General features: G+C 39.6%; 1 protein-coding gene across 1 annotated transcript in view; it reads left to right on the forward strand.

Moving 5' to 3' along the window:
- Nucleotides 1-25,504, forward strand: part of DDX10 (DEAD-box helicase 10) — a 194,397-nt gene that overhangs the window by 128,425 nt on the left and 40,468 nt on the right. The window contains exon 16 of the mRNA XM_052813079.1: nt 4,689-4,745. Within this exon, the coding sequence (XP_052669039.1) occupies nt 4,689-4,745 (57 nt within the window). The remainder of the gene's footprint in view (nt 1-4,688; nt 4,746-25,504) is intronic.

Here is a 25,504-nt window from a genome sequence, read left to right on the forward strand (position 1 = left end):
ACTAGTAACAGAAGCTAGTTTTGAAAGATTGTGGTGTACTGTCCTTCAGTGAAATGTTTTAAAATCTAGACAGAACGTTCTTCTAAACCAGGATATGGCTACTGCAGTAGATTGATTCAGCCCTACAGCCTGTGTCATGCTAGTCAGGCACATTGATCCCATCACCTCTCCTGTTTCATAAGTCCATGAACCTGTAGTTATTGATCTGTCAAACTGCTCCTTAAATGACATCTAGATAATATGCATTTAGCCACTGTTCAAAACCTGCACACACCATGTTGCTGACCAGAGATGATAAATGAATGTTCTGGCTACTGCCTTTAAGGTGAGATTGCTTGGTTTTGGTCTAAAGGGGCTGGAAGCACTTTCTTAGTAGTTAAGCTACAACAAATTATTGCATTGATTTTTGGTTAAACTTCTTTCTCATCCTCAGTGTTGATAGCCTGGAAAGGACATGACTAGATCTTTCAGCTGTGAAGAAGGTGCTATGTGGGTGCAAAGGAGAGCTCTTCAATATAAATGCAAAAGAAGATATGGATGCTGGAGTTCACTATTGTAGATAAAAGAGTATTTAATCAGATTGTGATGTTTTAGAGCTTTATCTGACAGCCTCATGGTGTTGTGTTATGAAGTTATGCTATAACAGAGTGTCAGCTAGTAACATATATAATTAAGTATTCATACCTTGAAACACGATTTTTTGTTTTCCTGCCCTAGTAAATTGAAATAAATGCAAAATCCATTTAATCTCTAAATTATGTGCTGTTTTTACAAGTAATGATTTATAGCTTGATAGAACAGTGATAAAATCTGGCATTCTTATTGTGTTATATTTTAGATATTCCAAGAAAATCTAGACTTTTCTGTTACTTTTTCTCATTTGTGAAAACTAATGTTGGACAGCTTAGTAACTCCAGATAGTTACAGACTTATCCGTAGATGAACAGAATCTATTCACATGAAATAAATCAGTATTGAACTGTTTGACTGGTTCAACTTTGCCTCATTTGATTACTTTTTACAGCTGTATTACAGTACATTGTCCGTGTGTGTTCTGCATGTGCCCATATTTCCTCCTAGCAGTAGCAACGTGAGAATGGATGACATCGTAGTTAAAATACTCATGTGAGTCTTCGAAGATCTGTGTTTCTGTAGCATTTCTTTGTAACCTAAGGCAAGGTAGTTAATTTCTGGGTTTTATGCAGTCATATAAAAGGGCGTCTTTATTAGGTGGGGATATTACCTTAGCACAGTACAATATACAGTTGTCTTCCAGGTAATAGGAAATAAGGTCCTGACTGGTGAAAAGTGTTCAAGGATTTGCTCAGCACACTGTATGTGCTTACACATGTGCTTGAAGCTGTGTATAAATTTAAGCAGTGCCTTAGTAGGGTTGTTTTCCAGAATTGAAGCTTAAGTTAAAACTTGATGGCTATTCCTGCATTAGCAAGCGAAATAGCCCAGTGAGAGCAAGATTGCAGAGTAAGATAGTTGGTGCTGTGAACCAGATTGCAAGCTGTGTGGTGGCGGTGGGGTTATGCGGTATTAGCTCTTATCTGATGCTTTGAACTGAATCACGACAGCCTACACCACACCACTATGCCCAGTACAGAAGGGCATTGACAGACTGGAGTGAGTTCAGCTGAGGTCACTGAGATGGTGGTCCTGTGAGCAGAGGCTGGGGGAGCTAGGCTGGTTCAGCCTGGAGCAGAGACGGCTTTGGGGGGACCTGACAGCAGGTCAGTGCCTACAGAGAAGTCATGGAGGAGACAGAGATGGAGCTGGCCTCTTCACAGCAGTGCAGAGCAAGAGGGCGAGACAAGGCATCCATAAGTTAAAACAAGAGATTGAGCATGGATGTAAGGGAAACTTTTTCCATGTGAGGAGAGTCAGGCAGTGGCATAGGTTGCCCAGAGATGATGTGCAGTCTCCAGCCTTGGGATTTTGACCTGGCTGGATGAGGTCCTGTGCAGCCTGGCCTGACCTCAGAGCTGACCCTGGTGTGAGCAGGAGGTTGGACCAGAGATCCCTGATGTTCCCTCCCAGTCAGAATGATCCTGTGACCCTCTGAATGCCCAGTGTTGGTTGGAGTGTATTAGCTGTGCTCGTGAAGACTGCCTTGCAGTGTGAAATACAGCAGAAGTGGGCCTGATTAGGACATTGGCTTCTGAAATGCACTCCTAACTCCAGCTCAGTGCTAATGTAGATGCACCTTATACAAAATCTGCTTTTGTTTTTCATTGACAAGGAACCAAATTCTCTCTCTCCCTCAAAAAAAAAAAAGGTCATGATAGCATCTCCTGTTGATTGCTGCTCTGTCTTGTTTTTCTTTTGTACTCCTGATTTCAGTCTCTGTACCTATTAACTTCAGAATCTTTTTGTGTCTTTTTTGTGTCTTTACTGTTCTTTAAAGACTTATGTATATTATGCTCTCTGACGTACTCCTCTTCTATGGCATTATGTCAATCTCCCACATTCATAGCTGTCTTTTCAGTGCTCTGTTGTAAATCCCTTGAGCAGGATCTTTGCTGCTATGTTGGCTTAAGCCTGTGCCTGTAGTTGAGACACTGTCTTTTCATATACCATAGAATTTTTCTATCTAAATTTTTCTGGACTATCCAATTTAAAAGCTGCTTTGTCCTGCTTTGTAATATCTGGTGTGTTACTTTCTAGCTCTGTTCTCTTTCACTTTTTCGCAATAAAGTTTTGAAAAGGATCACATTCTTAGGAGAAAAATGGGAGAACCCCAATGGTGACCCCGAAGAGCGAAGAATGCAACAACTAAACCATTTAAAACCAGAGTGGGTGAAAGTGGAAAACTTCAGTAAAATCATTAGGAAAGCAGAAGTAAAAATGATCAGAAATGAATACAAATTTCACTTGGAAGAGAAGGAATCATAACATGGATGACCATGTTAGGACTATGAGGTCATGATGCTTGTTGGAGAGCAGACTGCCTGTGTCCGTACCAGACAGTACTTTGTCCTGGTGGCTTCTTTTGCCCCATATGATGCCCTTGTGGCCTTAAATGTAATTATTATTTTTCATTGCTTTTTCTTACTTTAACAAACCTGAAATAATAAGAGAGCTGTGTTGTATCTGTCTGTAGTGGTGGGGTTTTTGTTTTGTTTCATAGCATGTGTTGAAGGCCCTGGCATGTAGCTCTGTTTTGAGGTGTTTGTATCAGACAGCTTTGCACATAGCATTGGAGAACTGTATAAAGCAGAGAGGCACAAATCTCATGCAGTTTTGTCCCTGTCTTTTGGGGGGGGGGGGGATGAACTCTTATTGGTTTAGTTTTGATTTGGAGAGAAGAGGTTGATTTACTCAGAAAGTTTGAAAGTAAGTTTGGGCAATTAGGAGAATAGAAAATGGCACATACCAGACAAATGGCTCAAAAGAAACTGAATTTAGACACCAATTTTGAAAATCTTGGCAGCTGTGTTATTTTCCCAGGTCTGCACTCAAACACACTGCTTTTCCAAACAGCTTTGTGTGGTACCTACCAATATGCTTTGGTAGCATCATCGTGATGATAGGGCACTGGGACTGCTGGAGCTGTAGCTTCCTCGTTACTCCCGTGAGTGAGCTGAAATGTGACTGACTGGTCTTCAGCCTTCTCTGTGCTGAGGTGTTGCCCCTGGACTGATGTTAAAGTAATGTCCCATTTTATGTGGACTCGGTTCTAAATGTGCTGATGCTAGGAATGGCCTATATTCCTCAAAGAAACTGAGAGTTGTATTCTAGAAACATTTTTATGCTAGCATAAAAAAGTTTCAACACCAATGTCATCAGCATTACTAAGACAAAAGAAAAAGAGGGAGTGGTATGCTTTTTTAAGGGGCATGTGCCCTCACCTGAATTTCTGTCCTTACCTCATGAAATAGATAATTTAAAAGATGTTCACTTGGAAGGACCTGACAGACTCTAAATTAGATATAATCCTTCAGTTGGTTTAAAGATAAACCAATCCCAATAACAACAACAGAAAAAAAAAAAAAAAGGGCAGCAATAAATGTCAGTTGAATTAAATATCTTGGTCCCTTTCGTATGCTCAGAAATCTGGCAGGCAGCTTTGAATGAATTGTATCATTGCATTTTGCTCATTTTCCCATAGCAGAATCCCTTTGGTGGAGGGAACTTAATGTTATGGTTTCTGAATCAATGCAATTACTAAGCAAATGCTATTGTAGAGTGTTAATAATGGAGGTACGAAAGCTAGGGAGAACACATTTTAGCTTTCACTCCCCAGGTGCTTTAGCAATTCTGGAGTTAGGAAAATTATCATTTTAGTTTGTTAAAAGGATTGGATTTCATATTAAGCCACTGAGAAATAAGAAAAGTTGGATCTCTTGGTGCCATTTTAACTACCTTGTTTTAGAGACAAATACTTTATCAAAATACTTAGCTGCATCATTCATTTAAGAGTAACAAATCTTGGTGAAGATAAAATGTGAGTTTGAATCATTCTTGTAGTTTTATTTCCTTGAAGAGCAAGAAGAATGAGTAATATCTCAGTCAGATCTTTTTATTTACCTTTTTTATCAGTAACATGTAGGGTGAATACCACCAGTATAGCACGTGTGTATTAAAAATATCTAGGTGGCTCAACTTCAGTCTTAAAATATTAAAAGAAAACAAGAACAGCCAGGAGTTTGCTTTAAAACTGTGTATCTTGTTTGTTTTAGGAGAAAAGGCTAAAAGAAAAAGCAGCAAGGAGAGAAGCCAGGAATAAGAATGCACAGGTAAGGATTTTTGCTGTTTTGATCAAGCTACTGATTGTGGGTTTGAAACTGTTTTTTAATTATTTCATTCCTTCTTTAATAAGCAATGTTGTGATTAATGATTCTTTAAAGGCATTTTCTGTTTGTTTGCCTTTTCTTACACCCTTGCTTTGATGTGGTTACAATGACTTGCTGTGGAAAGATACTGAGAAAGCATGAATGTGTGTGTGTGTGTGTATAAATACATAAAATGTATGGAAGCCTTGTGGAATTGCAGCCTCTTTATTCATATATCAAGTGAGTTGCAATTTCAGCAGCAATGCTGATGACTTTTTTCTCTGAATACTTGGTCATGTTTATAACTTGCAGGCAGTAAGATTTTTTTTTTTTTTTTTGGTCAAATCGCATTTAAACCTGTTTCTGCTGAACCTTTTCTTTAAACAGCAAGTATTTACATTGAAATATATTCCTTCCCCTTGTTAGACCCACAAATATACCTTTGCTATCCTTTTCTTTATATGTACATTACTAATCTCCTAGAGGCTGTTCTAGTTTTTCGTATTGCTAGGTTTGTGATAAACTGAGATTTCATTCAGCTGCAATGATTTTTCCAGAATATGGACAGAGTAATGTGTGTCATTTCTCATGCTGCACCTCCTTATGCTACACATGAATAGTTACGGTTTGTTCTTGTTTGGCAGTTAGCAGATATCTTACTCCCTTGAGAAAATCGATAATGTTCTTTGTCCGATTTTTGCAAGCCGGCCATGCGCTGGGAGGCTTAAATATAGGAAGATGCTTCATTCTGTAGTTCTGAAGTGGAAAGTAATTACAGTTTAAGATGAAAAGCCTAGTTATACTAAGTATTAAATACGATTCTGTCTTCAGAGATGGCAATCTATGAGAGCTGTTGGCATCGTGACTCCCCAATCAAGCAATAGAAATTTTCTGCATGTAATTGAATGTATAGAGATGCATACTTTTTAATGTATTGAGCAAGCATTTTAGGAGAATTATGAAATGAATGATTAACAAACATCTTAATATAGGGAGAAAACATTGATCAAATCAGGCTGTATCACATTTGTAAATGCTGCTTGTTAATTTTGCCTCTTTTTAAGGAATAACACCCCCCCCCCCCCCCCCCCAATGTCTGTTATTCAGCAGCTGGAGAAATAAACCCATTCCTTTCAAAAGGATCTGCTTGCTGATGTACTTCTATCCTATTCTTTGCCAAGCAAATGAATCTCTCTGTCTCATTGGAAAACAAATGAAGTTGATCTCTGTTGAGGAATGATCTGTCTGTGTGGGTGGGTGTGTCCATGGGTACAGTATGGGTTAAATGCGGAGCCTCACCCCCAAAACTGCATAAGATAAAACCATAATTTGATGCACCTCTGCCTCTCTTCTGTGCAACACTTGCACTTGGAAAGCTGACTTAACTAGTCCTGGTCTAGTGTGAGATTGGCATATGGTTTCTGTGAGTGTACCAACTGTGCAAACCTGCTATTACTTTGACTTAATTTTATTCCTGAAGCGCTTAGCTCACGCTCTGCAAGAAGGTGCAAGCCTCAGGAGCTGACATGTCTCTTCAATGAAAACTGTTGGGCTTTTTCTCTTGTTTAGAGGTTGTTTTTGCCAACAATTGTGTGCAGCCGAGTCCTGTCATTTTCAGTGGGGTTCATTTCAAGGAAAATGCTTCTACTGGGAAAGGCTGCCAGCTTGAAGCCAGGCCGTTCACACCTGGAGGTGGAAGGGAGCAGTAGATGGTAGATAAAGGTGGCAGTTTCCATCTGCTGGGTGTCTGAGGAATTAATTAAGAACACTCCCTGCTTCACAGAATCTTAGAGGTAAAGTCACAGTAGCTGAAGCTCTCCGTAGTCTGTGTGGAATATGACTCAAGCAGCTCATAGGAGACACCTGGGGAAAAAAAAATGGAAACAGTAAAACACAGAAACTGTTGAAACAGAAACAAGTTTAGAAAATATATGCTGCCTAAATCAGGAGTTCAAAACATTTGCATTTTCACTAGTGCTTTCAGAATATGGCTTGTGACCCACTTACTCTGCAATACACAACTCCTTTGGCAATTAATAGCGTTTTCGTAAAAGACAAAGCAATAAGGAGAACCAAAAAAGCAGAAAAGGTATTTTTAGCTTTATTAATGCTGTTTAGCAGCTGGAGAAAAGGGGCTGGATCAACAATTATGGGCAGCCAGTCACTTCAGAACAGCTGTGGTCTACCAGCTTTATTCCCCTTGTTTGTTTTATTAACTGTATCCCTCTCACATTATAAACTCCTTGCTATACAGAATATTACTTATTATCTTTCACTAGTGCGCAGCCCACTGGGTCTGACATGACCAAAATGGCAATTTAATTTCCCATTCTAAACATTAAATAATAATTCATCAATTATGACTTTTGCATCTCTGCTTGAGTATAATTCTTGTTGTCCTGTTGTTGGTTGTGCCCTGTTACTGACTGGACAGGGCCTGGCATGTTATTCTTAATGTATGCTGTTTTTTTCCAAAACGAAAAGGGAATTTATTTGGAACTAAAACTTTATGGTTTACGGTTTATTTATTTTTACCCTTTAAGCCATACACTTTTGGGATTTAATCTTAGTCTTAATTTAATCTTAGATTCTTGGATTGTCATGCTCTTAGTTTTAGGATTTCTCTGTCCTGTGCACGCTCATCGATTTCCCATGCCAGGAAGCTTGACTTCTTGTCACTTTTCATTTACTATACCTGTATTTTTTTAACTCATGGCCTAGCCTTTTTAATAACAGTTTTCCTTCAGTTTTGTACCCCCATATTGTTTTGGCAATACCCCCATATTGTTTTGAGGAGGAGGGGAAGTATCTCCATTTTAAGGGTTTTTTTGTTGTTTTTGGTTTTTTTCTTTCATTTCAAAGTTTTAATGCCTTCAATGAGTGCAGATTTTTGTCTGTATGCCAATAAAAAGGAAAGATCACAGAAGAGATAGGCCTCCTGCTTTTTCTTCTGGTGCCACATGAGCAGTTGCAGGAAAGGTTTTGCTCAGCCTTTGCTGCGCTGGGATGGGGTAGGCTCCCTGCAACTGGAATTGAACAACTGAATTCTGGCAAGCTCTGCTGAATGTGCTTGAGCAGGGGATTAGATGAGTAGGTAGCTGCAGTGTTATTGACTCCACCTTGGACAAATCCCCATGCAATAAATAAACTGGGTAAGAAGTGACGGCTATTAAAGGATGCTTTGGAGAAAGTATTTCTTGGAATTTATGACCATTAATTAAATTTGAGTGCAAAAGGCTGTGAAAATAGATCTCACATATTCAATAGATCTCACACTCACATGAAGAAAAACTGGAAACAGTTTTTGGGGGATTTTTTTATCATCAGATATTTAATTGTCTCCCAGTTTAGGAGAACTTGATGAGATATTTCCAAATGCAGTGTTTTAAGATGAAAAAAGCAAACATTTTGTCCTCACTCAGTACTGATAAAATTGCAGTCCTCAAGCCCTCAGACAAATTTTGATACTGTTTAGCTGAAGATGGTCCAGAGAAAATTAGGCAACCGTGTTGTCTTTTGACCAAGAAGTAAAGCATTGTGCAGAAGCAGCAGCAACATGGATGGCTGCTCCGAGGTGGTAGCTGGGTGTTACTTGGTGAAGCCAGCCCCTGGGCTCAAGCAGGACATCCCTGCGCCATGCAGTGCTCCGCTCTTGACTTTGCTCTTTTACTTCTAGTAATCTATCACGTACTGATTTCTTAGTATGCATAAAGGACTTTTATTTTAGGTTTCAACCAGCATTTAAAGGTCCTTGCTCTGCAAGCAGCTGTTAGCTGCAATGAAGCTAAACAGGACTATATTTCTGCTTTAGTGAGTTTAGTGTTTTGCTGTCCTGATGCCTTAGGGCAGTATTGGTGTGTTAAGAATTATGAAGTGAGGGAGGTTTTGGTTTCTTTTAAAGAAAATTATTTTTGTAGGAAAGGCATTTTCCAGGAGCAGCTGAACAGATCTGTGGGTCAAGGTGGTGGAGCACAGCAGGAGTCGGGAGAAGGTGCTGTTTCCTGCTCCAGCACTATTGTGCTTTGTGATCCTCAGCTATCAGCTCCCACCATTATGCAAGAAATGATAACTAGCCCCTAAAAGAAGGCATCAGTATCTGCTAGAAATAGTCAGGACAGCATCTGTAAGTAGTGCCAGGAGGTAAAACTTGCTCAGTCATGACAGTTTGGTACATCAATTCAGCCATTGGCAATCCTATAGCAGTTACACCATGCTGGTGTCCAAAGCAAAACAGAAAAACCTGAAAAAGGGCTGACTAGCAGACCAGAGGGTGTTTATCCAAGGTCCATAAGAAAAATGTAGCCTGCTGAAAACCTAGGGAAATCTAGCTTGAACACATACGCTTCAGTGAGCGGAGTTTTCTGTTTTAGAAAAGAATGAAGAGGACAAATCGTTGGAATAAAGTTGAGGATGGGGATTATTATCAGACCAGAAAACTGACCTCTTCTGAGAGAGATCAAAGCACTTGGTTGTCAGGGGCACTTTTTCATAGGATTGAATTCTCGCTGAATAATTGTAGAGCATTAAAAGATCAACAGCAACAGCAGGATAATAGGTATGCTTTAACTTTTCTCATGTCTTCTCTTTCTCCCCTGCTTTCCTCCCAACATATTTTGCTGTTCCCAGAGGAATTAGTACTTGTGTATGAGATTTTACAAAACATGTACTTGATATACTTCATATATGTAATTTAAGATTTTCACAGAGTCACAATGAAGTTAGAAATCTTTCTACTCTGTTATGAAGGGATTTATGTGAACACATCTACAAAATACACCTGGGTGAGCAGGAGGCATGTATTTAAAGATATGACAGATTCAGGCATTGATATCTGCCTGTATCGCATCACTGCAAGGTATAATACTCAATGTAGCATTCTGTTTTCTGAACCTTGTGCCATGCTCTGTTGAGATTTTAACCAGAAAAAAACTTAAAAACAGTGTTTTCTTCTAATCTTCAGTACCTTCCATGGGATTTGAGCTACACTTGTAGCTCAAGAAATCTTTGCACCGTGTGGCAAAATTCAAACAAGAAGGGGACAGAGTCAGATCTCTTGGGTAGCTATTGCTAATAATCCACTGGCAGAAGTATGATCTTTAAAATATGATGAAAATTCTGGATCCACTCTGTATTGTTCCTGTGGTTACTGGAACTGACTTCTATTACCTGACAGCTCTGCTTCTGCCTTGAATTTCCTTCTTCCTTGATATCTAGCCCACGACCTGGTGCTTAGGCTGGAGGCTCTAGATTCAGTGTGGGTGTGAACAGGAGTGAAGGAGGAATTTGGTCTCTGCCTCCTGTGAATACTGGTTCCCAAATCCCTTTGATCAGTTTATCAATAAGTGCTCTTGGGAAGGTCTCATGGGATGCCCCGCATGCTGATGATTAACGGTGAAGGTGCTTTGGTTCTGGATCACCTCTCATGACCCTGCCATGGGTGGTGTTGAGGAGCCATTGCTTTAGCTCCCTGTGGTTTCTGGAGCTGGAGCAGGGTTTCAGGGCTAGATCCTTCTTGTGGTCTGGAGGATGTAGAGATGGTAGAGTTTATTTTGTTCATATAAGACCTCAGGAGAGGGTTATGTTACCCTGATACAGGCTACATCTTGTCACTGCTGTTTGATAGTTGCAAAGAACTTAAAGTTGTTCTTCATCAAGAATTATTCTTGATCTGCAAACCAGAAAGAACAGCAAAAAATGAAATATTTTTAAAATCAACGTATTCTACAATATTTAATATTTGAAAATGGGTATTATGTGCCTGTATGGAAATGTTACCTGTATTTTTCTTTTTGAAAATAACATGTTGATGATTCCAGTTAATATAACAAATTGCTTTAAGTAAAGCTGTAATAAGTCCTGCCTTTTCTGCAATTAAGAATGTATATGATTAAACCAATATTTCTGTGTCGTAACCCTGAACAATTAACAAGGAAGGATTCTGATGGATTGATTTGCCAATTATGTATGCTTCTGTGAACCTTTTCATTGCAGCCACCAGCATACTGAGGATTTTAAATATATTTATCAGATTGGCCATTTAAACTAATTGGCCATAGCCATAGCAATTGAATTTTGTGAGTATAATATTCACAACTGTTATTTTTAATCATATGTGGTATGCGATGACAGTCTGCTGCTCTCCATGCAGTAAGCTGATGATTTACCAGTCACCGAGGTGATTTCTTCATAGTCCTGGCAGAAGCATAGATGAGGGGGGCCATGGACCTTGCACATGCCCTCGTATCTGCTGAAGGTCTGCTGGGATGAGGTGGATGCACAGTGAATCAACACAAATGCATCTTCATTACAGTGTCTGACATATCTATACCCTATACTTTGGTTTCTGTTTGCTTTCAGATTTATGGTAAAGAGAGGAAACTTCTTTTTTCTTTAAACTTTTGTTGGTTTTCTTATTTTTTGGAGTTGCAGTTCTAGGGGAGCTTTTGATGAAAGATATAATAAAGATTTGTAAGAGTAGAGGAGCAGGATTTCTTGTATGTTAGGGAGCACAGAGGTTACTGTCTTACTTGATTGCAAATGATTTTCTTAAATTTCTAGGGCGATACTGAAGGAATTTCTCCAGTAGCTAGGTTAAACTCCAGGAAGATTACACTGTTTAATTCATTATTCTTTAGGGAACTTTTTGTTTCTAGAATGTCCATGTAAGTTTGATAGCATTGGAACAGGTGCTTTGGAGCTATCTTAGCCTTCGACTGCTGAACTTCAGAGCTTTCAAGATGTTAAACACTAAATGTTTTTGTTCATTTCAGAAAATTTTGGCATTGGGGGAGGAAAAAACCCTCAGTATTTTTTTTATTAAAGGCTTAGGCTATCAAAATTGCAAGATTGCGAATTGAAATAAGTATGTGCATTTTTTTCTTCCTCTTGAATTATGTGGGTTTTGTTATCGTTTATTTGGATTGTATAGTTACGAATAACTCTTGGTAGTTGTTGAATTAAGGAGTGCTTTGGCACCATTCCACCCAGGCTTTTGAATGGGGGTCAGCAAATAATTGAGTGGCTACTTGAGTCACTGCTTGAGCTCTGTCTCTCCTTTGAACAAGGGAGGTATATATTATTTTCCGTCATTTTTTCTCTTTGCCTGCCTCTGTAGATACTAGGAGCAGGATCCCACCATCAGGTTCCTCCCTGCATATGGCAGTGTGGTGGAGCACAGGGAAAGCAGTACGAGAGCTCTGTTAGTCTTGCACAGATGCCTTTCTGAGGCTAATGGTTAAACCCCAGAAGCTAAGGTTATATACATTTTTCTGTTTGAATATACACTTCATCAATTCAGGCAACATATTTCAGTTCAATACATGTATCTAGAAAAACAGTAGGTATGAAAGAAACCAGGCAAGAACTCTTTGTGCACTGCAAAGTACAAACATATATATTCAAGGGCAAAGACCTTCCCACCTGAGCTTCAGATTTCCGTTTCAGCATTGATTGAATGTTTTCATGCTAACTGTATGGCACCATGTTCTGTAAACTTAAATAGGGGAAGAAGAGAGCACTGGGACTTTGCTTTGTGATCACTGTCCATCAATATGTAAGCATTTCATTTTTTAATATGCTCTGTTGTAAAGGTGGCAAGCGTACAATTTAAACATAACTAGCCACTTCAATGTGGTTTGGAATTTATATGTAAGTTAGCAGCATCTTTTCTTCTTGGCTTCCAAAATTTCTTGTTCATTTTCTTCACTGATTTGACGTCCTCCTCAACAGTCCCAGTCTGAGCAGAACACAGATGGTCACTTTGCCCCTGCCTGACTCTGGCCAAGAAATAAGAGGCAATGGACAGTGCTGGAGCTGCACATCTACCAGTATGAAAAAAAGGGGGGGGGGGGGGGGACAAAAAAAAAAAAAAAAGCTCTTCTAAAGTGTTATAAACCATCCTTTAGGCATTTTCATCTTAGTAAACAGATCACTAATAAGTTAATTATAATTATAGTTAATTTGTTAATCTGCTCTGTGCTACTAGGTAATAGTGTCTAGTAACCAATATTTGAAATTTCTCTCCTTCTAAAGCACAAAATGTAAAGCTGTTATACCAAGCTCATTTGCTGCGTTCCATATATGTTTTGAGCAGCAAATCAAGTTGTTCTCTATTAGTGTGGTGTTCTTGTTCTCTTTGCCTCACCACTGTCCTTTGATGTCTTAAGCAACAGAGTACCATAGAATTGCCTGGAACTGAACTTTTGGAGATCTTAAGCCTCTTTTCTGCCTCTGCCCTGAATCCTGAAGGTGTGGGAAACCCCAAACAATCCAGAAGTAATGACCTGAGGCTTGCAGGAGCTTTCACACAAAGCTTTTATTTAGGAAGTGAAAATTCTTACTGGTTTGGTAGGTCTTTTTCTTTTCTGTTGTGAAAAGCATGTGTATTCAATGCCTCAATTCTGTCTGTATAAATATTATGCAGATGGTTGCATTTCACAAGTAAGCTGTATCAGACTGTTCAAACTTGTTTATTTTGCATCTTGATTTGTTGTGGTGTTACTCTGAGCCACTTCCCAGCTTTCCTTATGCGTTTGAAACTTTCTTAGATTATAGGCTTCAGATGCAGGGACTCTGCTGCGTATCTCAGGTATGAGCTTCTTAAGAATGAGTTAATTGGCTGATGAGCAGGGGTAGTCTTTCAGATGTGTTTTGATGATGCTGACATCCTCATGCAGTAAGGAATCGTAGTTAGCTTTAAATTAAGCAGCTCTGTTTTCTCAGCATCCCTCCTGTTTATATTCTTGGAATGTGTTGCTTGCAGTATTGTATGTAGTCTGCAGTAGGTACTCTCAGCAGTCGTAATTGCTACTAGTGATGAAAATTGATTTGTGCAATCAGAAAACCATAATCTGCATTCTGACCGATAATGCTGCAGTTGCCAACATTTTAAAATTCTTCTGATGGCTATTTTTTCCAAATACTCTGGGGTCACGCAGTCACCAGGATTCCAGCTGCTTTATGCTGAATCTTATGTGAGCATTAAAAGAAAAGGAAAAAGCTCTTAATGACTCTCTCAATATATTTTTTTCCAGAGAGTTTTTAAAGATTTAGTGTTTTGTCAGAGTCCTCCTTTGCCCATTATACTACATCAGGAGTAGTGCAGCATCCCATGTTTTATCACAGTATGCAGTGTTTGTAATAGGTTTTCTGTTCTTTAACAGTGTCAGCTGCATTGATAAACCAGTTTGTTATTTGGAAATGCCAAACTAGTAACTAACACACATGGTTATTTAACAGACTGCATGAGGAGTCTGATAAGCCCCGTACTTCCCCCAGATGGAGTACTACCTTCTATTTGGAGGAGTCCGTTAGGACCTGTGTCTTCCTGTGTTGGCTCCAGGTCTCCCTGAAGGTTTCTTTTCCTTAAGGCAATGCACAATTTTTATTTTCTGTTTTTCCTCCATTTACTGTTTCCTTTCCCTCTTGGTTTTTTTCTCTGGTCTTCTATGAAATTTTTTAAGGATTTCTGTGTTTCTTATCTCTTGCTGTTTCCTCATCCCCTTTTCTGTTTCTTCTGAAGGAGCTAAATTCAAGCTGATACTGCTTTTATTTGGTTACCTTCTGCCTTGTAGAAACTAAGAGCAGAAGCAATGGGGAACAGCAGGAAGAAAGGTAATACCATCAGCTGGCAGCAAAGCCTTAGGAAATGTGCTTAGTATCTTTAGGGAAAAGTTTTGTGTGTGTGTGTGTGTTGGTTTTCTTCTTTCTGTACTGTCTTGTATTTTCCTGACATTCCTTCTAATAAATACATAATGGTTATATTTTGCTGGGCCAGGCAGTTCCAGTACTGCTGGATAAACACTGATTTTTCCAGTCCCACCATTCCTTCATTGTAGGGAGAGCTGGAAGAGGTTCAGTTTCTATTACTCCTTGCACACATTTATCTTCTCACAAGAAACCTTTTAGTAAAAGAGCATCAGTAAGGGTTCAAAGCTAATTACTTGTAAGCTAAGAAAAGCCAAAATTAAAGTTGTCAGTGCTTGTCCCTTGTTGTATAAATACAGTGATGCAGATCAGGAGAGACGACTCTGTTTCTCCCTGTGTGCTCACCTGCACTTCCAGCTGAGCCAGATCCTCAACTCGGAGTTTGCTTAGTGTGTAGTAAGGAATGGAGGAGACTGTACATTCTCCAGCTATTCAGTGTTTTCATTTGCTTATGGTGTGAGTGCCATCTGTTAGATAAATGGATTAAAAATTCTTTGACAAACAACAAGTACACATAAACTGTGAGCTGGACTGTTGCTAACATCCTTATTTCTAGCATTTACTGACTTTTTAATTTCCTTTTTTTTCCCAAACTTTTGTGTCTTTTGACTGTATTTCTCAGAATACTCAGGTTTCATTCTTTGCTAACATTTAGTTTGCAGAGAGGAGTTGGATCCAGGAAACCCGAGTTCTTTTCTGGACTAGAAATTGTGATATGTAAATTGTCTTTTAAACTGTGCTAGAACTAGCATGGACTTACATGACACTTGGTGGGGGGTTTTTTGTTTGTTTGTTTGTTTGGGTTTTTTTTAAGTTTTCTTTGGGAAGTGTAAATCCAGGGAGCCTCAGTGTAGTTGTGGAACTATGTGCTGTTCTGGTCCCCCTCAGCTTAGAAAGGATGTAGTAGAAAGAGGTCTGGAGAACATGAGGAAAAACTCAAAAAAGCCTGAAGTTAATAGAGAAAGAAGACAAGTGAGGGGAGATACCCAGACATTTCCTAGCTGACTGAAGTAAGAAAGTAGAGCTCTTCATTCTTCAGAGGGAAAAGTCCTGCGAGTACAATTCCTTCTGAAATCAAACTTATGCTGCACTGCATGACACTGTGTGGATTTGGCCCAATGAAAGGATTGAGCTCTGTTTCCTCTCCTCCCCACCACCCCCACGCTGTGCAGATGCCACGAAAAACTGGCAGAATGTGTGCATGAAGCTGGACACAGAGAACATGGAGCCGTAGGGTGCTGTTCTCAAAGCTTATGCTTAAATGTAAGAGCTGCTAATTGAAGGCCATGAAGGGTTGGTTTGCAAATGCTTTGTTTGCCAAACTTTTGAGACTGGGCCTCTTGGTTCTTTAATTTCCTTAGTATCATTTCTGTCTTTGTTATCATTGGGAAGTCCAGTTTGCTGTATTTGCAGCTGAGAATTGTGAACTGTGTATGAGTTAATGTGCAGCTGGGGTGACTGCGCACACTGAACTCTATATACAGGTCCTGCAAAAGTGTGTCGTGGCATTCCTACCCATCCTTTTTCTTTTTGATGGTGCCTGAAATTCTCCAAGATCTGGAAATAGGTTTGCTTTGTGGTAACCCCTTAGATGCCCAGATGTTAGTGATAATTTCTGTTTCATAGATAATCACAGCCTGCCTTGCTGTTTGCATGGTTTTTGTCTGTAGTCTCATTTTCTCTTTTGTGTTTGTGCAGTTTCTTCCTTTTTTTGTTTGGTACTTGATTTTTCCCTTGTCTTCGAACTTCCACTTTAGTAAGGAAGGGAGAAATTAATGTATTTCTACATGAGATTTTCTAAATTACTACTACAGAATTGAACTGTATCTGTAATAATCTGAGAGATTTTTGTTCTCCCATTGTTTTACATTTAGAGCAACAGCTGGGAAGGGGACGTTGTAGTTACAGGGTTTTGTACTTGTTCTGGGCTTCTCTTGTGCAGAACTTTCCAGCCATTGCCCGTGTGGTGGTAGATATCAAATATAGTCAACTGACCCTTTAGACTAATGAGAGGTCACCAAGTCCCCATCTGTTTGTGATACGGGAGAAAAAACAATCTCATATTTTCAAAAATGGGTTACTGCACTTTCACAGTACATTAACACTGATCTTCCTCTTGCTTTGTGGAAAATACTAAGTAGAATGTCTTGTAAGTGGTATAGTGTTATGTTTTGGATTTAGTGTGAGAATAATGTTGATAACTAACACACTGATGTTTTCAGTTGTTGCTAAATAGTGTTTATACTAAGTCAAGGATTTTACAGCTTCTCATGCCCAGCCAGCAAGAAGGCTGGAGGGGCACAAGAAGTTGGGAGGGGACACAGCCAAGACAGCTGACCCAAACTGGCCAAAGGGATATTCCATACCATGTGACGTCATGTCCAGTATATAAACTGGGGGGAGGTGGCAGCAGGGATGTGTGTGTGTGTGTGCGTGTGCGCATATCACTGCTTGGGAACGAACTGGGCATCAGTCAGTGAGTGGTGAGCAACTGCATTGTGCATCACTTGTTTTGTATATTCCAATCCTTTTATTATTATTGTAATTTTATTATTGCTAGTATTATCATTATTATTTTCTTCCTTTCTGTGCTATTAATCTGTCTTTATCTCAACCCATGAGTTTTACTTTTTTCCCTATGCTCTCCCCCATCCCACTGGCTGCAGGGTAAGTAAGCAAGTGGCTGCGTGGTGCCTAATTGCTGGCTGGGGTTAAACTACGACAAGATCATTAGGCTTCATTTTAAATGGCAATCTCAAACAGTCTGTTTTCTTTGATAATTCATGTGCTGTTAAAAATGTCAAATGTTATTAGCATTTTTTTTATTTCCCATCACCTAATATTCTAGCAGATCACATATCTACAAAAGTCATGTTTAAGGTAATTATCACTGTTCAAGGTATTTGCTAACTTAGGAGGTGCATAGAGTTTATGAAATTCATCCTTCCCAGGCACTTGTGTGGCAAAGTTCTCTGAATAATACACAGGGTAACCCGCTTCTTTGGTTAATATTATTTTACTCTGGTTTAATTTTTAAAATCATTTATGTGCTATTGTTGTCATATTTAGTTTAGAAGAACTCACAAGTTCACTGGTATTGTTTTTCTGATACTTAGTTAAGACTTGCCACCATTTCTGTGATGCTATTACCTCTAGAAAGTTTAACTGGAATGAAGTCTAGTTTATCTTGATGAGAAGTGCAAATGGAATAATTATCCCTGAGCTGGTTTGGCCAGTGAGGTATTATGCAGGGATGACGGTCTGAGCCCATGGGAAGTGGGTTTTCTCAAAGCAGAGGCTGTAGGTGAATGCATCTTTCCTAGAGTATAATCTGTCAGACTTCGGTCAGAAGATACTTTATACTCTTAGAGCTTAGTTTTTAGTTTCCTGTGCAGCAGAAGGGAAAACTGAATAGGTGGATCGAATGATTACATGAGTAACACAGATCTGTAGATGCTGGTTAGTCTTAGTTGCACCTTATTTGCAGAGCTATTGCCTGCTTCTGTACAGCACTGGAAAACTGTGCTCAGGGCTTGGAATAGCTATTCTTGTGCTCTGTTACAGCTACAGTGAAGATAGGCTGTATAAAAGCAGAGATATTCTAAGAATTGATGTTTGCTCAGTGCTTTCAAAGAAGAGGTACTGGTGTAGGTGCTTAGTGCTACTGAAGTGACTGATTTAGCTTTGCTCTCAGTTATTCTTTTCTGACTAAAGATGATGTCCTTTTAGGTGTAAACACATAAGTTTTGGGTTCTTTCCAAATTAATTCTGTCCCCTTTGAGGTATGAACGTTTTATTAAATCACTTTGTTTTGGAGTTTCAGTTAGGCCATCAATCACGTATTCATCATACGTATTTTGGACAAATACGCAATACTAGGTTCCCAGCTCAAGTCTGCTCTTCCTCTGTTTATGGGAAAATATGAGCATCTTAACTATCCATTTGCAGTATCTGAAAAAGTTTCCTAACATGCTATCTTAAAAGGTTATTTTGTATAGTTTTGCTTTAAGGAACACTGCTATTTACATACTAGGTTTTCAGTAACATTAAATACCTTTATTGTTACTTCTGATGGTATAACTGAACAGTTGCCAAATACAAACTTTATGTAATGGCTCTAGACATATCTTGGACCCACAAAGATTATTAGAAGCTTGCTAGTAACAGTTATGCAGATATTTCACTTCAGTATCTGTAGCATTTCTTCCTGAACAGCACAGCTTTGTACAGTGGCAAAATTACTGTGTTATCGTTATACGCAGAAGTAAAAAGCAGCACAAAGAAGGATGCTGTGGTCTTAAAGAGGTGAAACAAGTATTGGAAACTGGCTTCACTGAATTAAGAAAAAGAAAAAAGAGCCTTGATGAACATTTTGACACTCATGCGTCCTCCCTTGACTTCCATCATGACTTCATTAAAAACAAAATCTTTCGGGTATGATGTGAAGGGGTCTATAAGAGCACCTTGCTACCATCATAACAAGCACCATAAAAGTTAGCCAAAATTAAAGTTGCATGTATAAGTAAAATAATATGTTACAGGCGTCTTGCAAGGTACCAACATAAAAAAAGTAATTTTTTCTTCTTCTGTCTCTCTCCCTGTAAGCCATTACCAGTCTCGTAGACCTTGAAGAGACTCTAAATGTTATGTCTATTTCAGCAGAACTATCCACAGAGGAATTGGGAAAGCACAACAGCACAAGTTTGAGCAAGTTTAACTGAAATTCAAGGCTTCGTATGGTGGAGGAACTAAGACTTCACAGTTTGAGACTAGTCCTCTTGACTGTGAGTAGAGCAAGTTGAGAGGCGTATGTTAGAGTTGACCTGGTATACTTTTGGTGACTTCTGTGGAGCATGACTATTCATTTCTGCCTTTTGATAATGATACACAAGAGCAGAAGAAAGAAACCTTTCTTTCCAAACAAGAGAAGGAGCAAGTGGAGATTGATTTTCCCAAGTAGCTGGAGCAGGAAGAAAAGGAATGCCTGTCCTCCCTTTTCGTTGCTAATTTTTAAATGTCCTTGTGCAGATTTCTGAGATAGGAAGGCTGCTTCAGGAAGGGAAATTACTGTAAAAGGACATACATTTTGAGGCTTGATCTGGAGCGGTGAAACTATGCTCTCAAGAACTTTTGGACTGGTGGCACCTCAACAACGTAAGTCAGTAGATTATGCCATTTGATGTACGCTTTGTTTCTTCTTTCTGTGTTTGAAATTTTCTTTTAGCTCTACAAGAAACATACTGTTGTTTCATTTCTGTTTCTCCTTTCTTGGTCCCTGCATGGAGCCACTGTGTTTCATGGAATCCTCTTCGTTTTCTCTTGTTGGTTGATTATTCACATATGAATGATTCTCTGATAATTTGACAGAAAGTGGCTGAAAGTGATGCTTTTTACCTCTTCTGACTTCCCAGTTGTAAAATAAAAAATTGTTCGATATTCTTTGAAATGTTGCTTTCATGTCTTAATTGTGAAGGAAAGGGAGCTACTCTCCTTAACCAGGTTGTGATCTGAATTTATACTACACCTCAGAGTCATGGTTCTGGAAGTTAAGCAGTTATGGCATTTTCTTAAAGAATGTCAGCTCAATGTTCGGTAGTGGTCAGCAAATGGATTATTAGAAAAGAAATACAGAGCAAAACAGAAGATATGTCTGCAATACTGTCTGCATTTCTAGGCAGCCCCTCTCTGGATATAGAGAGAGACAGATGCATAAGGTAATGTGCAAATGTATGGAATGATTTCCGTAAAAGATTCTGTATTCGTCTTGGAATGTGGACAGCTAAACCCAGAGGAACACATGCACTACTGCAGCCTGTTGGAGGAACTGACAATGGGTTTGAAATGGGGGAAATTAAAAATTGAAAGAGGAAAAAAAAAAAGTAAATACATAAGAGATTTTTTTTTACAAAGAGTATAGTAACATTTTAGATCATAGTGTGACTGGATAATGAGAAATCTAAAGTTTGAGTTGTGTTTAAAAATAGAACAGGCAAATTTTGGGAGGTATCAGTGCTCCATAGCTGCCCAAATGCAGCCTCTGCTTCAGGAAACCCTCACCTGCTACTCACTGAAGCTGGAAAGGTGTAATGGAGAAGCACCCTTTTGGATGTCCTCTCTTGCATAATTTGTCTTTTAACTTCTGGTGTGTTTGCTATCACAGGACCATTGGTTTGACTTAGGATGACTGTTTTCATGCAGTCATTTTGTGCAGAAGTAAACCCTTACACTGCCTTTCCTTTCGCATTCCTATATCACTGATACCCAGAAATCCTTTTTGTAGGTTGACTGTGTCAATTGGTTTGAACTTGAGCTGTACAAAACCCCCACAGCTAGGCTGTGTTTGCTGTCACCGCACATGATTCACATAAGTACTTGCATAGAGTTTATGCTTTGTTGATTGTATCTTTTACTGCTTTTTTCTCTCTTTTTCCTCCAAGGATGTTACTTTTATCTACCAGGCTTCTGAAATGATCTTTTGTCTTGTTAAATTTTCTTTTGCAAATTCCTGAATTTTTTGGTGGTGGTTCCTGTCTTGTTCGCAAACTGTTATTTCCTCTGATAAATGAGAGAGAGAGGACATTATCAAATGTCTCTTTTTCTTAATCATTATGAGCTAAGATCACTGTTTTGCTTCTTAACAGACATTGTTTGTTAATTCCTCAAAAGTATCTGGGGGATACTTTTAAGTGTTGGTCCCGGACACATCAGAGCAGATCTGTTTATTTTTCATGTGTGCTTCCCCCTTTGCTCTATTAGATTTACTGCACAGTTTGGGGAACAAGAAGAATTGCAGATCCCAGCAGAGTCACAGGGCTGTGGTGTGACTGGAGTCATGGGGCCCTGGGTGGACAGTGCACGTGACTTGAGTGTGGTCACAGGATGTTCATGGAGGGTAGGCAGGAGGAAGAGGATGAGTGGCACTCTATGCTTAGGAGCTTCTTGACAGCACAGTGCTCACAAGCATCATGCCAAACACAAACATCGTAACAAGCAAGGAGTATCTCAGTGTCTAAAACTAACAAGGGAGTATATGGGTAGTGGAAAGGGGCACAGTTATTGCTTTGGTTCTTGGAGGTGTAGGGCCAAAGGAGGACTAAAGCCCATCTAGAACTAAGACTAGAGCGGGACATAAAAGTTAAAAGGCTGCAGGTATGCTACTAGCAAAAGGAAGTTTAAGGAGAATATGACTGATAGGGAGACTGGCCTAGTGATGGACAATATGGAAAAGCTGAAGTACTCCTTTTTTTGTGTTGGAGCAAAGTATTCTTGCAGGCCTCTGGCTGTACAAGTATGGTTTGGGATTGTTACGGATGCATGCACACTCAAATCCAACAGGTGTTAAAGCTCAGATTTATTCTTCAGTAGAAAAGTTAGTTAGAACTCCGGTAACAATAGCTAACTACAGGCTCAATGGTGTAAGGGGAATTAGTACTACACAGCCAACTTAAGAATCCTTGAGATTTAAAAGTGATGACTCAAAATGTGCGTATCACTCACCTAAAAGATGATGGCTCTCTCCCTTGAGGAGTTACCTCTGGCGGTGCCCCGACCCAAGGGGGAGTCCCCGACTGCAGACCCGCTGCTCCGAGGAGGACCGATTCTAACGTGTCCTCCGGCGGGGCCCCATTTATACCGTTGTGGAATCTGATCTGTGGTCATTTAATCCCTATTGGCCAAGAAGGTCACCTCAGTGTACCTGGTATGTCTCGATTGGCCAGTTCAAATTTCAACCTGCGGCCTCCAGGGCTTAGTTTTTTTTTTTTCCTCTTCTCGCTGCCTGGAGAAGTTTCATTTCTGGCTGAGGGGGGGGAGTGTACTGCCACAGGGAGGAAGAATAAGAGAGCCAATGATGGGAGAACAACAGGCTGAAGAGTGCTTAGAGAAGTGTAACATATTCATGAGAGGTCATGGATGGCTGGAAAGAGGCTAATGTTATACTCGTCCCTAAGAAAGGCAAGAAAAGGACTTGGGGATCAGTTGGCTGACTGTATTCATCCAGTCCCTTGGAATATCATGAAACTTGTCCTTTTCCAAACATGTAAAGGACAAGAAGGTAATCAAGAACAGTCAGTATGAATTTACAACAGGCAAACCATGCTTGACAACCTGTTTTCCTTCTGTAGTGAAGTGACTGCAAAGTGGCCTGTGTGGAGAGCAGTGCATGGAATTTACCTTGACTTGGGCAAGGCTTTTGGCCCTGCCTCCTGCCGATTTCTCATTTGGAAGCTGTGGAGGTGTGGAGTGAAAGAGCAGTCTATTTGTTGAAGCTCATGAAGTCCAAGAGGAGAAGTGCTCATGCCGGCTGAGGACTGACTGGTAGTCCTGCTGAAAAGGCGCCAGGAGTTACAGTGAATGCTAAGTTGAATATGAGCCAAGTATGAGTGAATAAGGCAAAATGGGTTACATTGGAAGACGCATAGTTAGCAGAATGAGGAAAGTTACTATCTTGCTTTTCTGCCTCTGGGGCTGTATCCAGAATACTGTGTCCAGTTCTGGGTTCTCCAGTTCAGGGTGGATGTGGAGAAAGTGGTTAGGGTCCAGTGAAGTCTACCAAGATGGTCTGGAGTCTAGAGCACGTGATCTATAAGGAAAGGGTAAAGGAGCTGAACTTCTTCATTGTGGTGAAGAGGAGGCTAAGGGACAATGTAATAGCATGTTTGAAGGGCAGTTACAGAGATGGTGGAGCCAAGTTTTTTTTGCTAGTGGCAAATGATGTAAATTTGCCAAAAATTGTGACTTGAAAGTTTCAGAGTGGACGCTGAGGAAAAACTTGTTTACAGGGAGGGTAGTGCTGATGTGAAGTAGATTACCGAGAGAGGTCGAACCTCCCTACTTGGAGGTTTTTGACACTTAAATGGACAAAGCCTCAGCTGACCTGATCTAGTGTTGGCGATAGTACCACTTTGTATGGGAAATTGGCCTAGGGATCTCCAAATATCTCTTTCCACCTACCTTTCCATCTCTTCCCTAAACAGCATACTCAGTTTTGGTTCCTTCCACCAATCATTCTACTTCCAGAGTTAGACCTTGGAATTTTCAGTCAGTAGGAGGTGAGCAGATAGCAGGCAGTAGCTAAATCTGGCACTGAAGAAATGACTGTGCCACCTGCTTGTTCCTCCAGAACTCATGTCTTAGTGCTACACTGCTACATACGATATTTTCTTCCTTTTACTAGTTGCATTTTCCCCAGTGAAATTATACAAAACTTACATAAAGGTCCCACTTGACAGATGTAAAGCAAAGAAACAGCTAAAATTAGAAGAGGTAAAAATAGAGGTTGGGAAGCTGTCTAAATGATCTTATTAGCAACAAATTTATGCTGAATTCTGCCACTTAGGTCTGCTATGTTTATTAGGTCAGACTGTAGCTCAGACAGAGTTCATGGAAAAGAAGAAGGTGTCATGCTGAAAACCATGCATTTAAAATTTAGTTGAACTCTATCAAAAGTTGACATGTATTTAAAATTGGTTGATATGGCCAGGATGTTTGGATTTGGCCCTTGGCAGAAGGGCCAAGTCCACTGTTTAAGCCTCAAGAGAGGAGGACAGATGATTTATGAACTTTGAAGATAATTTACTCAGAAGCTTATCAGAAATGTGCAACTGTATGATGCACTGAATAGTTGGTGAAAGGACTTTTGACGTCATAGTGTTGCATCACAAAAAGGAATTTTCTATTAAGTGTATTTGTGGGGGAATTCCATCCAGTTCCCGCCTTACTGGTGAATGCCGAGTTCATCTGTACCATGGCAGAAAAGACAGGTTCCTGTGTTTAATTTCTCTTTTATGGAGTTGCCATATGGACACAGGTCAGGAATAAGCTTGGGGTCATACTTTGCAGCATGCTGGCTTCTCTGCCTGAACGTGTTTGTTCATAAAAAGGCTAGATAGCCATTGTTCTTCTGAGAGTGGTCTACTCTGATTGCCATGGGGTGAAAGCACTTTATGGGTAGTCAGCGAGGAGTCATTGTGAGTTCATGCTATAGTTTACCCTGTAGTGTTTTTTAATGTCTCCATTCTCATAATTGGTAATGCCAGTGATACTGAAAACATTCAGAAAACACCTAAGTGTACACAAAGACTGCGAGATTTGTGCAGATAATATTAGTGACTTCTGATCCACTACCTAAAAGACCAATTCTGTTAATTAGCTCTGCTTAAAAAGGAGTTGACATAATTCATTATTACAAATCCATGGGAATAGTTTTCCAGGTGCTAAAGAAAATCTGCTGTATTGTTTTTTCTGATAGGCATTTGAAAGACAATTCCCTGTATAATTCATTAGGCATTGCATTTCAAAACCAGCCTTTAGTTGAAATTGTTTTCAGATTTTTACAGATTCATATTTTTACAGATAGCTAATTACATTTGACTGTCAGACACTGAGTGAATTAAACTCCTAGAAGGCTTCTTGTTAGGAACATAAAAGTATTAAAAAGATTAATGCAGCCTGCATATGTAAAAGTGTTTGGGTTTTGGTTTGTTTTTTTTCTTTCCTATGTCACTGAGAGCATTCACAGTAGCATCAAAATATTTCAAACTTCTGGAAGGATGTTCCTTTGTATGACTGCCTAGAGGATATCTAACAAAATATCACTGCACCTGTTAAAAGATGGTTAAAAGAATATTAGTATGTATAAATTACTGTGTAATCCAAGGCTCTGATCTGTCTCAATAAGCAGGTATCGACTTAATGTGGGGATCGTTTTGTGACCCTCTGAGACCTGTGTTCTTCTAGAGGCTTTCCTTATGTTAAAATCTGTGAATCTAAGGATGGATTTCTGTGTTAAAGGATGTGGTTTCTGCTTCCTATTTTTAACTTTTTATGTTAGCGAGAGGAATTGGAAAAATTTTGTTCAGAACTGGTTTCTGATAGAACAAAGGTAACGGCTGACTCAATAGCCCGTTCTTCACTTACGGATAATGCGTAGTGAAGTCTTCCAGATAGTGAACGGTATTCCAGTTTTGGAGCAGGTCTCTGAGCCCCTCTGGAGACATGAGGTAGAGCAAAGTGACTTT

The sequence above is a fragment of the Harpia harpyja genome, chromosome 17 (genome assembly GCF_026419915.1).
Source record: "Harpia harpyja isolate bHarHar1 chromosome 17, bHarHar1 primary haplotype, whole genome shotgun sequence".
Lineage (NCBI taxonomy): Eukaryota > Metazoa > Chordata > Aves > Accipitriformes > Accipitridae > Harpia > Harpia harpyja.